Genomic DNA, 12,581 nt, shown 5'->3' with positions numbered 1-12,581 from the left:
CTCCTCCAAAGCATCCGCTCCTCCTCCATAGCATCGGCTCCTCCTCCAAAGCATCCGCTCCTCCTCCATAGCATCCGCTCCTCCTCCAAAGCATCCGCTCCTCCTCCGTAGCATCTGCTCTCAAGTGGGTTTGCTTGAGCTACTTGTTATGTATGTAACTCGAACAATGTATAGTGTTTAGTGCATGCTTTACATTTATATTGTATTATAGATTTCTTTGTGTTTTTTTTGCTCTTAAAGCTATGTTTTTAAGACTGATTAGTGTTGCTGTTTCTTCTTCTAGTTCATTGCTTCTTTTTTTAAATGTCTTTTATTTTTATTTATTTATTTGCTTTTTATTCTTCTCCCCAAAGCCCCCCGGTACATAGTTGTATATTCGAGTTGTGGGTCCTTCTAGCTGTGGCATGTAGGATGCCACCTCAGCGTGGCCTGATGAGTGGTGCCTTGTCCATGTCCAGGATCTGAACTGGCAAAACCCTGGGTGGCCAAAGCAGAGCCTGCAAACTTAACCACTCGGCCAGGGGGCGTCCCCAGTTCATTGCTTCTGACTACTGCATAGTGTTTCACTGTATGCATCCCACATATCGTAGTTCTCCATTCTGTTAGCCACTGTGTGCTAGGCATCCAGATTGTAAATGAACAAAGCACCAGATCGGAGTCTTAAAGAAGAGCTTTCTTATTACAATGACATTGAAACTTCATCTTCAGTGGCATTCCTTTAAGAAATACTTAGAAAGTCCTTATAAATTATTAGATAGAAAGTATTACTGTTTGTAAAGGATAAAAAAAAAATCTCAGTTTAATCTTTTTGTAGAGAAATTGTAGGTGGTTTAAATGAGATGGAGAAAAATAATTCATTTTTCTCCACCACCCAAGATTATCTTTGGTTTGCATGCTACTGTACAGAATGGTTTTGTTTTGCTAATTTGATTAAATAAATACTGTGTGTCCATATGGTAGAACACTATGCAGCTATGAAAAATAAAGGCAAAGGCCTTTATGATGAATACTTAATAGTGTCTAAGATACAGTATTGTTTAAAAAAGCAAGACCAAACAACGTATATCCTATTTGTGTAAGAGTGGCTAAAAAACCCAGAAAGTTGTCGATTGTGTGAGTATGTCCAGAGTGCCTCTGGTGGGAAACATAAGCTGGTATTCTTGGTTGCCTCTGGGGAAGATAATTGGGTAGCTGGAGGATAGGAGTAGGAAGGAGATATTTCACCTTTTTTTGTCTTTAAATTTTGAACTGTGCAAATATATTACCTATTAAAAAATACAAATAAAATTTTTAAAATGCCAGAGAGCTTCAGATTCCCAGTTTTATCCTGTTTTTGGATTTTGGTGTAATATACCATAGATTAGATAACATGCCAACATGTAACTTGATCCTAAAAACATTTGCTATAATGACAGACGTTCTTGTGACACTCAGGAGGCCATGGACAAGAGCATGGAGAGTCGTGATCATCACTACATCTTGGAGCCTGTGTGCGCATCTGCTCTTTTGAAGAGAAACTGCTCCAAGGAGCCCTTGAGGTCTCGGCACACTCCCCGCATGGAGTGTGATATTCAGCTGGAGACCATTCCCTTGAAACTCTCTCAGGTACCCTCTTTCTGCCCGGGGCTTTGTACTCTCTCTGTTGGACTGGGACCTGGGGTGAGGGGAGCATGACGATGAAAGGGTCTCGATACTTCACAGTCAGTAGCCTAGTGGGAAAGAAAGAGCATGTGAGACCAAAGCTGTGGCGGGTGCAGAGCCCACTGTCTCTTGTGCTGTCGGATTGGGTTGATTTCATGTTAGTTTTGATTTGATGTTTTTAAGTGCTGAGCAAAGAGTACAAGAGAGAGAGAAAATATAAATACTTAACTGTCAGTATTCAGACAGAAATGCCGCTCGATGCTGAAATTTGGTCTTTCAGTTTGCACTGGGTTTCACTTTTGTGGATTGACTAATATGAATTGTTCTCGTTAGATATAGTCTTAACTGAGTAAAAGAAACACATCAGTTCTAACCTAGTACCTCTTAACCTCTAATAAAAAGCTGCAATACCGGCAAATCATGGAATTCCTCAAGGAGCTGGAACGAAAGGAGAGGCAGGTCAAGTTCCGAAAATGGAAACCCAAAGTGGCCATATTTGAGAAGTAAGGGCTTGTAAATCAATTGTTTGTATGTGAAATGCATTTCATAGCATCTTCTTTTTTTGTATATAGATCAGAAATATGCCTCACTGTCCTCACACATGGTTGGAGATAAAAGTACAATCAATTTTTCTGGTCTTTAAAATGCCATTTCTGTTGTTTATCATCGTTGGTGTTCTTACTGTGTATTTGTTTGGTGGTGTGGGTTTACTCTTAGCTTGAGCGTGGTGGAATTGAGAAGGTTCTGTCCATCTCATTTAGCGAGCAGCCTGGTGCTGCCCTGGTGGGACCTGATTGCACAGTGAATACTTCACAGTATTCTCGATCCTCCTCTTCTGTGTCTTTTCTCCCAAGTTGTTTGGTCAGCATTTGTATAGTACACTTTATAACTTCTAGAGCAAAAATAAATCTATTCATGTTGCAATCATAAGCTTGACCAGTTTAATATATTAAAACTTTTTTTAGATCCTGTATATTTCCATGTCTTTTCTGAAGTGTTCCATTTAAAATCTTTAGCATCAAATCCTTGGTGATTATCTTGTGATAGTGTTTACGCTACAGTCAGCACTTGATTATCTGTCAGTGGAAGGCACTGATACTATGGGTGATTCAAACCCGTTGAGTAACGTGTTATTATTGATGTGTAAGTGGAGGATGTCTTATCTGACGTTCTTTGCCAGTAGATTTACTTTCCCCACATGTTGAATTTAGCCCAATAGTAAAATGAGTTTGAGGCATAAACTGCTGGCTGACAAGAGAAAAGATGGCTCAGAAGAGGAGTGGTGTCATGTGGATTGCCCTGGGTCAGTGGCATTTTAGTTGCTTTTATTGTAAGAACTAATTACTTTGTTGTGAAATATCCCAGCTGCCGAGAGTGGTGGTATTTTGCTTTGAACGCAAACCTGAATGAGATCCGAGAGCAGAGGAAGCGTTGTACCTGGGACTTCTTGTTACACCGCGCCCGCGATGCTGTATCTTACACTGACAAGTACTTCAGCAAATTAAAAGGAGGCTTGCTGTCTGCCGACGACAAGGTGAGGGGACCATTGTCTTGCATTTCTTGTCTTCATTCAGAGGATAAGAATCTCTCTTAAAGGCTGAGGAAAATGGAATCTGAAGAAATAAAGTCCGTGGCTAAAGATCCTAGTTTCACAGCGTGGATTTGGTCTTTACTAGGGTGATATCTTCTTGCAAGGCCACGGCCTCACCTTGGCTGGAAGTATCCTCCACCTTCTGCTGCATGAGGAGAGCCATGCCCCGGGGGGAGGGAGAAAAGGTGGCCATGTTCTTCCACACCTTCATGCCCGCTCGCCTCCCCCAGCTCTCTGTGCAGGGCCCAGAGAGACTCTTTCCCTAGTCACCTCGCTCTCTCCAAAGCCTGATCCTAGTCATTTTTCGCTTCCCTCAAAGCCTGTAACTGATCCTGTGGCGTTGGCCTGCGTTCCCCTGCTCCCAATGTGCTTGGCCGACCTCAGGGTGTTCTGGAGGTGGAGGCTCGGCGGAGGTGGAGTCAGTGGTGGAGGCAGGCTCGGGTTTCAGTTAACTGTAGGGCTAGAGACCCTTAAAACTGCGCTGCTGGAGTCCTGGCCTGGAACTCCATCTGCTGCTAGTCTGTCTGCCTCTGTCTCCCCGGGGAAGGGGCTGTGGATTGCTTTACTCCTTGATTTGTTTCAGTTTGGTGAGCATCAGTCTTTGCAATAGCAATTTAGACTCTCCAATATCTTGGCTCAGGTGCTGTCTCTTAATGATTTCTTTAGCAAACCTTTCTAAGCTTCCCTTTAGTCCTATCTTAGTCAGCTTGGGCTGTTATAACAAAATACCACAGACTACGTGGCTTAAACAACAGACGTTTATTTCTCACAGTTCTGGAGGCTGGAAAATCCAAGATCAAGGTGCTGGTGGATTTGGTTCTTAGGGAAGGTCCTTTTCCTGGCTTGTAGACAGCTGCCTTCTTGCCATGTGCTCACAGGGCCTTTCCCTGGGTGGAGAGAGATCTTTCTGTCCTCCTCTTCTTGTAAGGGCACTGATCCTATCATGAAGGTTCCACTCTCATGACTTCCTCTAAACCTGTTCACCGCTGACAGGCCGCCCCCCACCTCGTCAAATGCCATCACACTGAGGGTTAGGGCTTCAACATGAAATTTGTGGGGGGCACATTCAGCCCATGAGAGCACCCCACTGTGCTGCCCGACAGCAGTGCTGAATCCCTAGGTATTCCTGCCTCTCCTGCCGGCACCCGGAGGCACGACCCACTCTCTCTGTTAATGCTTTTTCACCAGTGTCAGGCGTGGTTACTGACAGGCACCTTGTGGACAGGATGGAGTAAACCAGACACTGTTTTGGATGGTTAAAGGCCCAGGCAAAGACATGGAGGGAGAGAGAAATCTAAATTATAACTGAGGTGAGCAAGTAAATGCAGAGCCTCTCCTTTTACTTGATGTTAGGGTATAAGAAACAGTTTAGGCTAGCTCATTCCACCTTCTGCATCTTTGCATGTAGCTGGCTACCACTGTTCTCTCCTAACTAGCATGAAACAAATGAAAATGACCGCTTCCTTGCTGATGTCCCGTGTGAAACCAAGGAGCCGGAGGCCTGCACACTTATGTGGAAACCTGGTCCTCAGCTTCCTCAGTGGAAGTGGGAAGAATGCTGCCTGGTCACCGGCTGTGACCAGCTGAGGCGATGCGTGTGAACGCTCAGTGCTGTGCAGAGTTCAGCGTGTCATGGCAGCCCCCGTGCTTCGTTGCCTGTTTGCATCTGATGCTGTGCTTTGTGCCCTCTGTGCTTGTGATCAGTTCAGAGACCAAGGAGAATCTGCCGCGGCTCCATGGAAAAGCTGTTGAAACCAGAAACGTGGCGATCACGGGCTGTCTGTCTTCACTGTCTTTTGGCCTTCGGTGGAAACGTTGGGGGTCAGATAGGTTCTTTCACGGTACTATGGTGGTTGTGAAGGTGGCCAGTTTCTCTGGAGCTGTAATACCTGTTTTGTTTGTTTGTGTTTGTTTCCACCCAAACAGGAAGAAATGTGTCGAATTGAAGAGGAACAGAGCTTTGAAGAACTGAAGATTTTGCGTGAGCTGGTTCATGAACGGTTTCACAAACAGGAAGAACTGGCAGAGGTGAGAAATCCTCTATGAGGAGGTGTGTTGGGACCCAGCACTCAGTGCTCCCGTGGGGGCCAGAGAACAATCAACGGCATTTCACTGCTTGTTTCTGTCTGTGGCGCTCAGATTTGCTCGTTTTTGGTTGACACAGAGCCTGCGAGAGCCTCAATTTGGTTCTCCCGGAGACTCTCCTGGAGACCCCGAGGCCGGCGGAGGCAGCGGGATGCTGCAGTACCTGCAGTCTTGGTTCCCCGGCTGGGGCGGCTGGTATGGGCAGCAGACGCCTGAAGGGAAGCCAGCGGAGGGCCTGCCCGCAGAGCAGCCGGAGCAGTGGACTCCGGAGGAGATCCTGGGTACGCGGGGGCTGGCCTGCACCTGGCCTGGCTGTAGTGGAGGGAAGCAGTTGGTTTGGGAAAAATCATCTCTTTGTGAAATGGCCCGCAATATTGTTAAATAAAAAGCGCAGACGTTTGTAAACAGTCTGTCTCCTGGTCGTAGAGGCAGAGAGAGGAGGTTTGGAGAGAGACTTCATTTGCAATTTCATTGCTAAACATGAATGTTAGTAGTACAGTTTCAGATAGATCTGAGTGGCAGCGACTGGCAGAGAAATACATTGATCAAGTTCAAAAGTTTTAAACCGAGCTTGAATACCAGTATTAGACCCTTGCTGTCCAGTGTAGTATCCATAGCCACAAATGGCTATTTAAATTTAAGTTAATTAAAATGAAATACAGTTAAAAATTCACCTCCTCAGTTGCACCAGCCACATCAGCCACACGTGCCGTGAGCTCTCCAAGCCATTGTGGTGAGTGGCCGCTGTGCTGGGCAGTGCAGGTGCCGAGCATTTCACTGGACGGGGCAGTGCTGCTCCAAACTGGACTTTATTGTGAATCTTCACGTCCCCCTGGTTTGACAGTAAGTTGATAAGAGCCCTTGTAAAGCAGTTGGGGTCATTTTACATTAGTGAATAAAACAGTCACCTTCGACTTTGGAGTTCTTCCCTAAAAAAGGGAAAAACAGTTAAACAATGCCAGTGTGCCTGGTGGTGCTTTTGCAGTTTTCCCATGTGTTTTCGTAAAGTCTTGTCTTCCTCACATTTAGGCACCGAGGAGTTTTTCGACCCCACTGCAGACGCCTCTTGTTTGAACACGTATACGAAGCGGGATCACGTCTTTGCGAAACTGAACCTGCAGTTGCAGCGGGGAACCGTGACTCTGTCACACCAGGAGCAAGGGACCCCCCACACAGACGAAAGTGCCTTCATGCAGCTTGAGTTTTCAGGTACTGCCCCAGAGAACTCGCTGAGGCTGTTTCTCTCCCTGTGAGCCGGTGTCCAGTTGAGTCTCATTATTTGCGGTAGTTGTATCCTAGAAAGTTGCCGTGAACCCTGGATTATGAAATCCTGAACCATTGCCCCTCGGGGAAATACGGGGTTAGGTGCCTGCGAGCATCTGGTCACAGCCTGCCTCTGTGGGTCAGTACAGAAGCTTGTTTATGAGTGCTCGTGTTTACAGACTCCTATTCAATACATGCTGTCGATCATTAGTTTTGGACTCATGGCTGCTGCGCTGTGACTGACGCCTGAGCGAAGCTTACCTGCTATGAGTGTTTTCTCGCTAAGGCGCCACAGCCCTCTTGTGCTAGATAGTGCTTCAGCACTATGCTTGGGGGCCATTTCAAACAGCGAAATCACCAGCAAAAAGCACAAAAATGTAAAAAAGTTGGCGCTAAATAGACCACGCAAAGTGCACTTACGTCCAGGCTGAGAGCTGCCACTAGAAGGCAGAGTGTTGCCTCGTTCAGCTTCAGCTGGGAGCATGCTCATCAGGTCACTCAGGTTCTTTGCTCCTCTGCACGTGTCCTCGGAAGCGCCGCAAGGCTTGATTTTTGGGGTTACAAATACATTTTAGAAAATAGGTGAATTTGCAAATACAGAATCCACGAATAATGAGGATTGACTGTATTTGACTTCTTTTTGTGACTTTGAATTAAAGCTGTATAAATAAGTACCCAGATGTTGGTTTTCTCTTCTCGCACATGTTTTCGCTGCAGTCCGTAAAGGAGCTGTTTAGCTGAGCTTCGTCCGTAGGGTAAACGCAGACAACCAGGCACAAGCCGGTTTGTTTGACTTTATAGGCTTGAGAGCCGAGGGTATCAGGAACTTAGTGTGAACTAGCAGATAGTGTAAGATTCATTATAAAGTGCTCTGTTTAAAATTCATTCTGCGGGGACACTTCTAATAATCCTCATGTGTTTATGTAGATAGATTTACATCGACATATGGATAGGATTATTTTGTTCTAATTTCAGGGCAAAATAGTTCATGCTATCTGGTAGTCTTCTGTAAATTGTTATATCTAATGCTTTTAAAACACTTTATCATGGCGTAGTATCAACTCTCATATTTATTTTTTGTAGATGTGAAACTTCTAGCAGAATCTCTTCCTCGAAGAAACTCCTCCTTGCTGTTAGTCCGGTTGGGTGGACTGTTTCTCCGAGACGTGGCCACAGAAGGAACTATGTTTCCTCTTCTGGTCTTCCCTAACCCAGTACGTACAGCAGTGGGACGGCCCATTCGTTCAGGGTGTTGATGAAATGAGGTCTGTTTGAGGAAAGCAATAAGGAATATTAACTTGGTTCGTTCTGACATTTGGTTGTTCTGAGACAGAGGCTGAGTAAAAACAAACTGGACTTGGTCGGTTTTTTGAATTGTTAGAGAGTGAGTGTTGGTGGGATCTGTGGCAATGCCTTCCTCCCCTCCTGTGTCGTTGTAGCCACCAGGGAATAGTTTGCTCTGATTTGGAAGAAAATGCTGTAAGCATCACTATTTCCTGCATTTCAAGGTCAATATTGGCATTTCGTCTCTATATGACAGTCATTTTCATGCATTCTGACCCTTAGTCACTGAAGGTTGTGTCATTTTTCCAGCGTTCCAAAGTTTTCTATAGATAGTAATTTTTTATGTGTAAGATGCTTTATTAATTAGAAGATCTCTCATTAAGTCGGGAAGGATACAGTCATAATAGTTGGAATATTTAGTCACTGAATCTGTCCATAATTTTTTGGCGAGGGGGGTTGTGGGAGGAGGAGAGGGTGGGAGGGCAGAGTGGGTTTGAAAAGCCGTGCACATTTACTGTTCATTTAGCAGTTATTCATTCATTGTGCTGAATGCGAAGTAGCACACTGTCCATACTGGGCTGGGAAGAAGGCGCAGACTGGAGGGGTCAGTCTGCAAGTCCTCAGTAATCTGACGCCAAGCGAGTTGTGGTTGGATTGTGCTCAGTGAGAGTGATGCCAAAGGGTAAAACATGAGTGTGTGTGCACAGTGAATCAACCCCTCTCGCCCTGACCTTTTTGCATTTTGTGTGTGTTTAATAGCAAAAGGAAGTTGGCAGAGTCTCACAGTCTTTTGGTCTCCAGACAACATCTGCAGACAGAAGTGATCATTACCCTGGTAATTTGTCTTGTGTTCTTAAACTCATCCTTAAAAATGTGCTGATTACAGATCAGTAGTCTCAGTCAGCAGAGACAGAAGGAGTGTGTCCTGTTTTGTGCCCACTGGTTTGCTGTGTGGGTCCATGTTTGATCTGGAGACTGCCTTGTGCCCTCCATGAACCTGTGTGGAACCAGGCAGCCTCGCAGGGCCTCGGGGTCCTGGGTTTCCGTATTTGGAACGAATGCAACAACCCAGTTTTGAGGATTCCTGTTGAAAATTAAAGAGTCGATCCTTATTAGGTTCTCTATTTTATAAAATTTTCATAAATGGGAACTAATTGGAAAATAATTTAGAAAATGTCATTTTTCCAGAATTCCTTACAGGTTATTAAGAATAAGGTGATTGTTTTTGCTGTGTTCCATTTTCTTTCTCTGGTTCTTTCCTTAGCTGCGGATCCAGATGACCCAGTTTTTGAGATGCTGTATGAGAGAAATCCAGCACACAGTCATTTTGAGAGGCGGCTGAACGTCAGCACGAGGCCCTTGAACATCATCTATAACCCCCAGGCTATTAAAAAAGTAGCAGACTTTTTCTACAAGGGAAAGGTCCATACCTCAGGTTAACTTTTTTGTTTGTTTGATCTTACGTTACTTTCTAAAGACATCTTTTTTGTCATTTCTAGTGCTCTGGACAGGGGCTATTATACATTCAGGTGACCTGGTGGTGGCAGAAAAGGCCTGTGGAATAAGTGAAGAGGGTTGTCCCTAGTTATTGAATCAAAGCAGATGTCCTTGGAAAGTCGCTTTTCCAAGAGGAATCAATATCCTTGAGTATTTTCTCTTTCTTTGCCTCTGTTTAGCATACATTTTAAAATACTTCCCTTTCCATTAGGATGGTGATTTCCTTGGCTACCCAGGATATTTTGGGCCAGTGAATTTAGGAGGAATGTTCATGAATTTCATTCTAGATGACAGGATCAGTGGTCTGTTTTACTTGCTGCCAAGTCAATGATGCAAGCGTGGCCCTGCGCAGGTCAGCGCAGGGTGAGCAACACGCCCCCGCACCGTTGGTGTATTGATGCCTCGCTTCGTTCCCAACAAAAGATTGAGGCAGGGTGTGCAGAGAAGGCGCTTTTGTTGACAGGGAAATTGGTAAAACAATAGTACTTTCCTAAATGTGTTCTCTCTCTCCATCTTTATAACAATGAAGCTGATTTCTTTTTGAGTCCAGTTTTTTTTTCATGTAAACAGTAGCTTTATTGCTCTGTCACTCAGAAAGTAGAAGGCATTTCCTTCTAAATTCCATTTTCTCTTTCAATGTGATGTCACACTTTTAAGGATTTTGAAATGTGATCGTTTGGAATCTTTCAGAAAATGGTTCGAGAAATTCTAGTAACTTAGGTACCCTTCCCTCACGTACTGCCTTTCTTGCCATTGCTGTCCCTCACCCATCTTTGCCTCGTTCCTGGTACCCTTTCTAGTGCCGGGTCAGGTTGGAGTAAGGAACTGTTCTGCAGACTGTTTTTTAGCTTTGGTGGAAATTCTTGGTGAGAAAAGATGTTGCAGCACTGTCTTCCACTCAGCCGTTTGAAAATCCTGAGTCTCCTGTGTATTTCCAACCTTGCAGGTTTTGGTTATCAGTCTGAACTTGAGTTGAGAGTGGCTGAAGCTGCCCGAAGACAGTATAACAAACTGAAGATGCAGACCAAGGCAGAAATCCGACAGACTCTCGATCGTTTGCTAGTGGGTGATTTCATTGTAAGTGGACATACAGAAATACTCTTTTGGGGAGCAGGGCAAGCGGAAGGCTTTCTTTTGCTCAAGTTCTTTACCTACTGTAGGTAGGCGTGCTTGTATCAGTTACACTGATTAAGTAAACTGGAAATATGAGATCTTTATCAGCTAGCAAAAAGTAATATCTCCTGTCTTTTGCAGTCAGGGTTTAACAAATGAAAACAAATGACTGGGACTAGATCATGTTTCTTCCTTGTACCCATCTTGGAACACTCAACACGCATCTTTGTTCCATTTTCTAGACCTGATGCTTTGTAAATGGTTCACTTAAGAGCATCCCCTTTTCACTTACTTTTATCAGAAGGAAAACAACTGGAATGATGATGCCCCAGATTCGATTCCAGGGTGTGATGGTCACTTTGTGCTGCTAAGTGACCAGCTGACATGAGGATGCCCTAAACAAGGAGAGCAAAGAAACATCTTAACAGTCCCACACCACTCGGTTTCTAACACTGTGGCGAGGCGGTGCGCTCCTGCGAGCGGCAGTGGGTGGGGCGGTTAGGGTGTGGCTTCTTCGGGGCAGCGCAGAGCCAGGTGGAGTGAGAGGGTGGCAAGGATGCTCAAAGGGAAAGGTTCAGGGGATGTAGTGTGGAGTGGGAGCATCAGTCCTGCTTTTTGTTTTGTGTTTCAGCACAAATTACAGCAATTAGTGTCCTCTTGTTATCTTAGACAAAGAAGTTTCCTTTTGATAACATTTACATAAATTAGCTTTTACTACATACATATAATTGAGGTTAATTTTAGTTATGGGGAAAAACAGTTAACAAATTCTTGAATTGGTGTATATTTTATATTTCAAATGTCAAAGCTTATGTTTTTCACTAAGATATGTTGGCATGGAAGTTCATGGTTCCCATTGTCCATGAATAAGTAAGAATATTTGGATGTCTACATTTATTTAAATTCCATAATTTCTGCAATACTTTAAAGTATGAAGTCCTATAAATTTAGATACAAGATTTTTCTTAAACCATGGATCATCACAGTCAAAGAGGAGACAACTCTCCAAACAAGTAATTTGCTAATTTTTTTCCCACCTCAGACATTTGCCTGTGGTGATGTGTCAAATCCTCAAGCATCTGATTCTACTTTTGTTTTAAACTTTTGGCTTTCACGCCAAAAACCGTTAAGTTGTGCTGTAATCCTAGGTTTGACTTTCAGAAAGGCTTGAGCCCTAACTGATAAAGCTGTCCAGTTTCAGCAGTTATAGTTAAAAGTTATTCACTTGGAGTTTATTTTCTTTTCACAGGAGGAGAGTAAACGGTGGACTGTGCGACTAGATATCTCTGCCCCTCAGGTGATATTTCCTGATGATTTCAAGTTCAGGAATCCCGTCTTAGTTGTTGTGGATCTAGGAAGAATGCTTCTGACAAATACCCAAGGTATAGCATGAGTGTGCAGTAATGGAGCTATCTATGCTTAACCATGTAAAGCTTAAAAAAAGGTTCATATGACATTGTTTAGCTCCGGAGTTTACTTGTTACTTTGTTATAGTAGCTCTATTGAGATACATTTTAAAATGTACACTTCACTTGTTTCTGGTATACTGATAGAGTTGTACAACTTCACTGTTATCTAATTCCAGAACATTCCATCATCCCAAGAAGAACCCCTAAAGCCATTAGCAGTCAGTCTCCATTACCCCATCTTCCAGCCCCTGCCAACCACTAATCTTTTATCTCTGTGGATTTATTCACTAATCTTTATATCTCTATTCTGAACATTCATATGAATGGAATTGTACAATGTGTTCTCTTTTGTGTCTGACTTCCTTCACTTAGCATAATATGTTCAAGGTTTATGCATGTGGTAGCATGTATCAGTCCTTTCGTCCTATTTGTGGCTGAATAATTTTCCTTTGTATGAACATACCGCATTTTTGTAATCCATCAGTTGGTGGACATTTGGGTTGTTTCCACTTTTTGGGGGTTATGAATAATGCTTCTGTGAACATTCACGTATAGGCTTTTGTGTAGGCATATATTTTCAATCTCTCGGGTATACTTCAGCGTGGAATTGCTGGCTCATATGGTGACTTTGTGTTTAACATTTTGAGGAACTGCCAGATTGTTTTCCAAACTGGCTGCACCATTTTACCATCTCACCA

General features: G+C 43.8%; 1 protein-coding gene across 9 annotated transcripts in view; it reads left to right on the top strand.

The window, feature by feature from the left end:
- VPS13D (vacuolar protein sorting 13 homolog D) overlaps nucleotides 1-12,581 on the top strand; it is a 253,122-nt gene that overhangs the window by 17,326 nt on the left and 223,215 nt on the right. For 8 of the 9 annotated variants that reach the window (XR_006888444.1, XR_006888443.1, XR_006888445.1 and 5 more), the window contains exons 8-18: nucleotides 1,435-1,605; nucleotides 2,044-2,144; nucleotides 3,007-3,175; nucleotides 5,159-5,260; nucleotides 5,397-5,598; nucleotides 6,347-6,526; nucleotides 7,664-7,794; nucleotides 8,624-8,699; nucleotides 9,129-9,299; nucleotides 10,308-10,438; nucleotides 11,724-11,856. Coding sequence is in view for 6 of the 9 variants with exons in the window: in XM_046660125.1 (XP_046516081.1) it covers nucleotides 1,435-1,605; nucleotides 2,044-2,144; nucleotides 3,007-3,175; nucleotides 5,159-5,260; nucleotides 5,397-5,598; nucleotides 6,347-6,526; nucleotides 7,664-7,794; nucleotides 8,624-8,699; nucleotides 9,129-9,299; nucleotides 10,308-10,438; nucleotides 11,724-11,856 (1,567 nt within the window). In the remaining 3 variants the exon portion in view is untranslated. Of the gene's footprint in view, nucleotides 1-1,434; nucleotides 1,606-2,043; nucleotides 2,145-3,006; nucleotides 3,176-5,158; nucleotides 5,261-5,396; nucleotides 5,599-6,346; nucleotides 6,527-7,663; nucleotides 7,795-8,623; nucleotides 8,700-9,128; nucleotides 9,300-10,307; nucleotides 10,439-11,723; nucleotides 11,857-12,581 lie in introns of those variants that run through there. The other variant, XM_046660129.1, reaches the window with a different exon arrangement.

The sequence above is a fragment of the Equus quagga genome, chromosome 5, assembly GCF_021613505.1.
Source record: "Equus quagga isolate Etosha38 chromosome 5, UCLA_HA_Equagga_1.0, whole genome shotgun sequence".
NCBI classification, from domain to species: Eukaryota; Metazoa; Chordata; class Mammalia; order Perissodactyla; family Equidae; genus Equus; species Equus quagga.
This window is presented reverse-complemented; position numbering and strand designations above follow the sequence as displayed.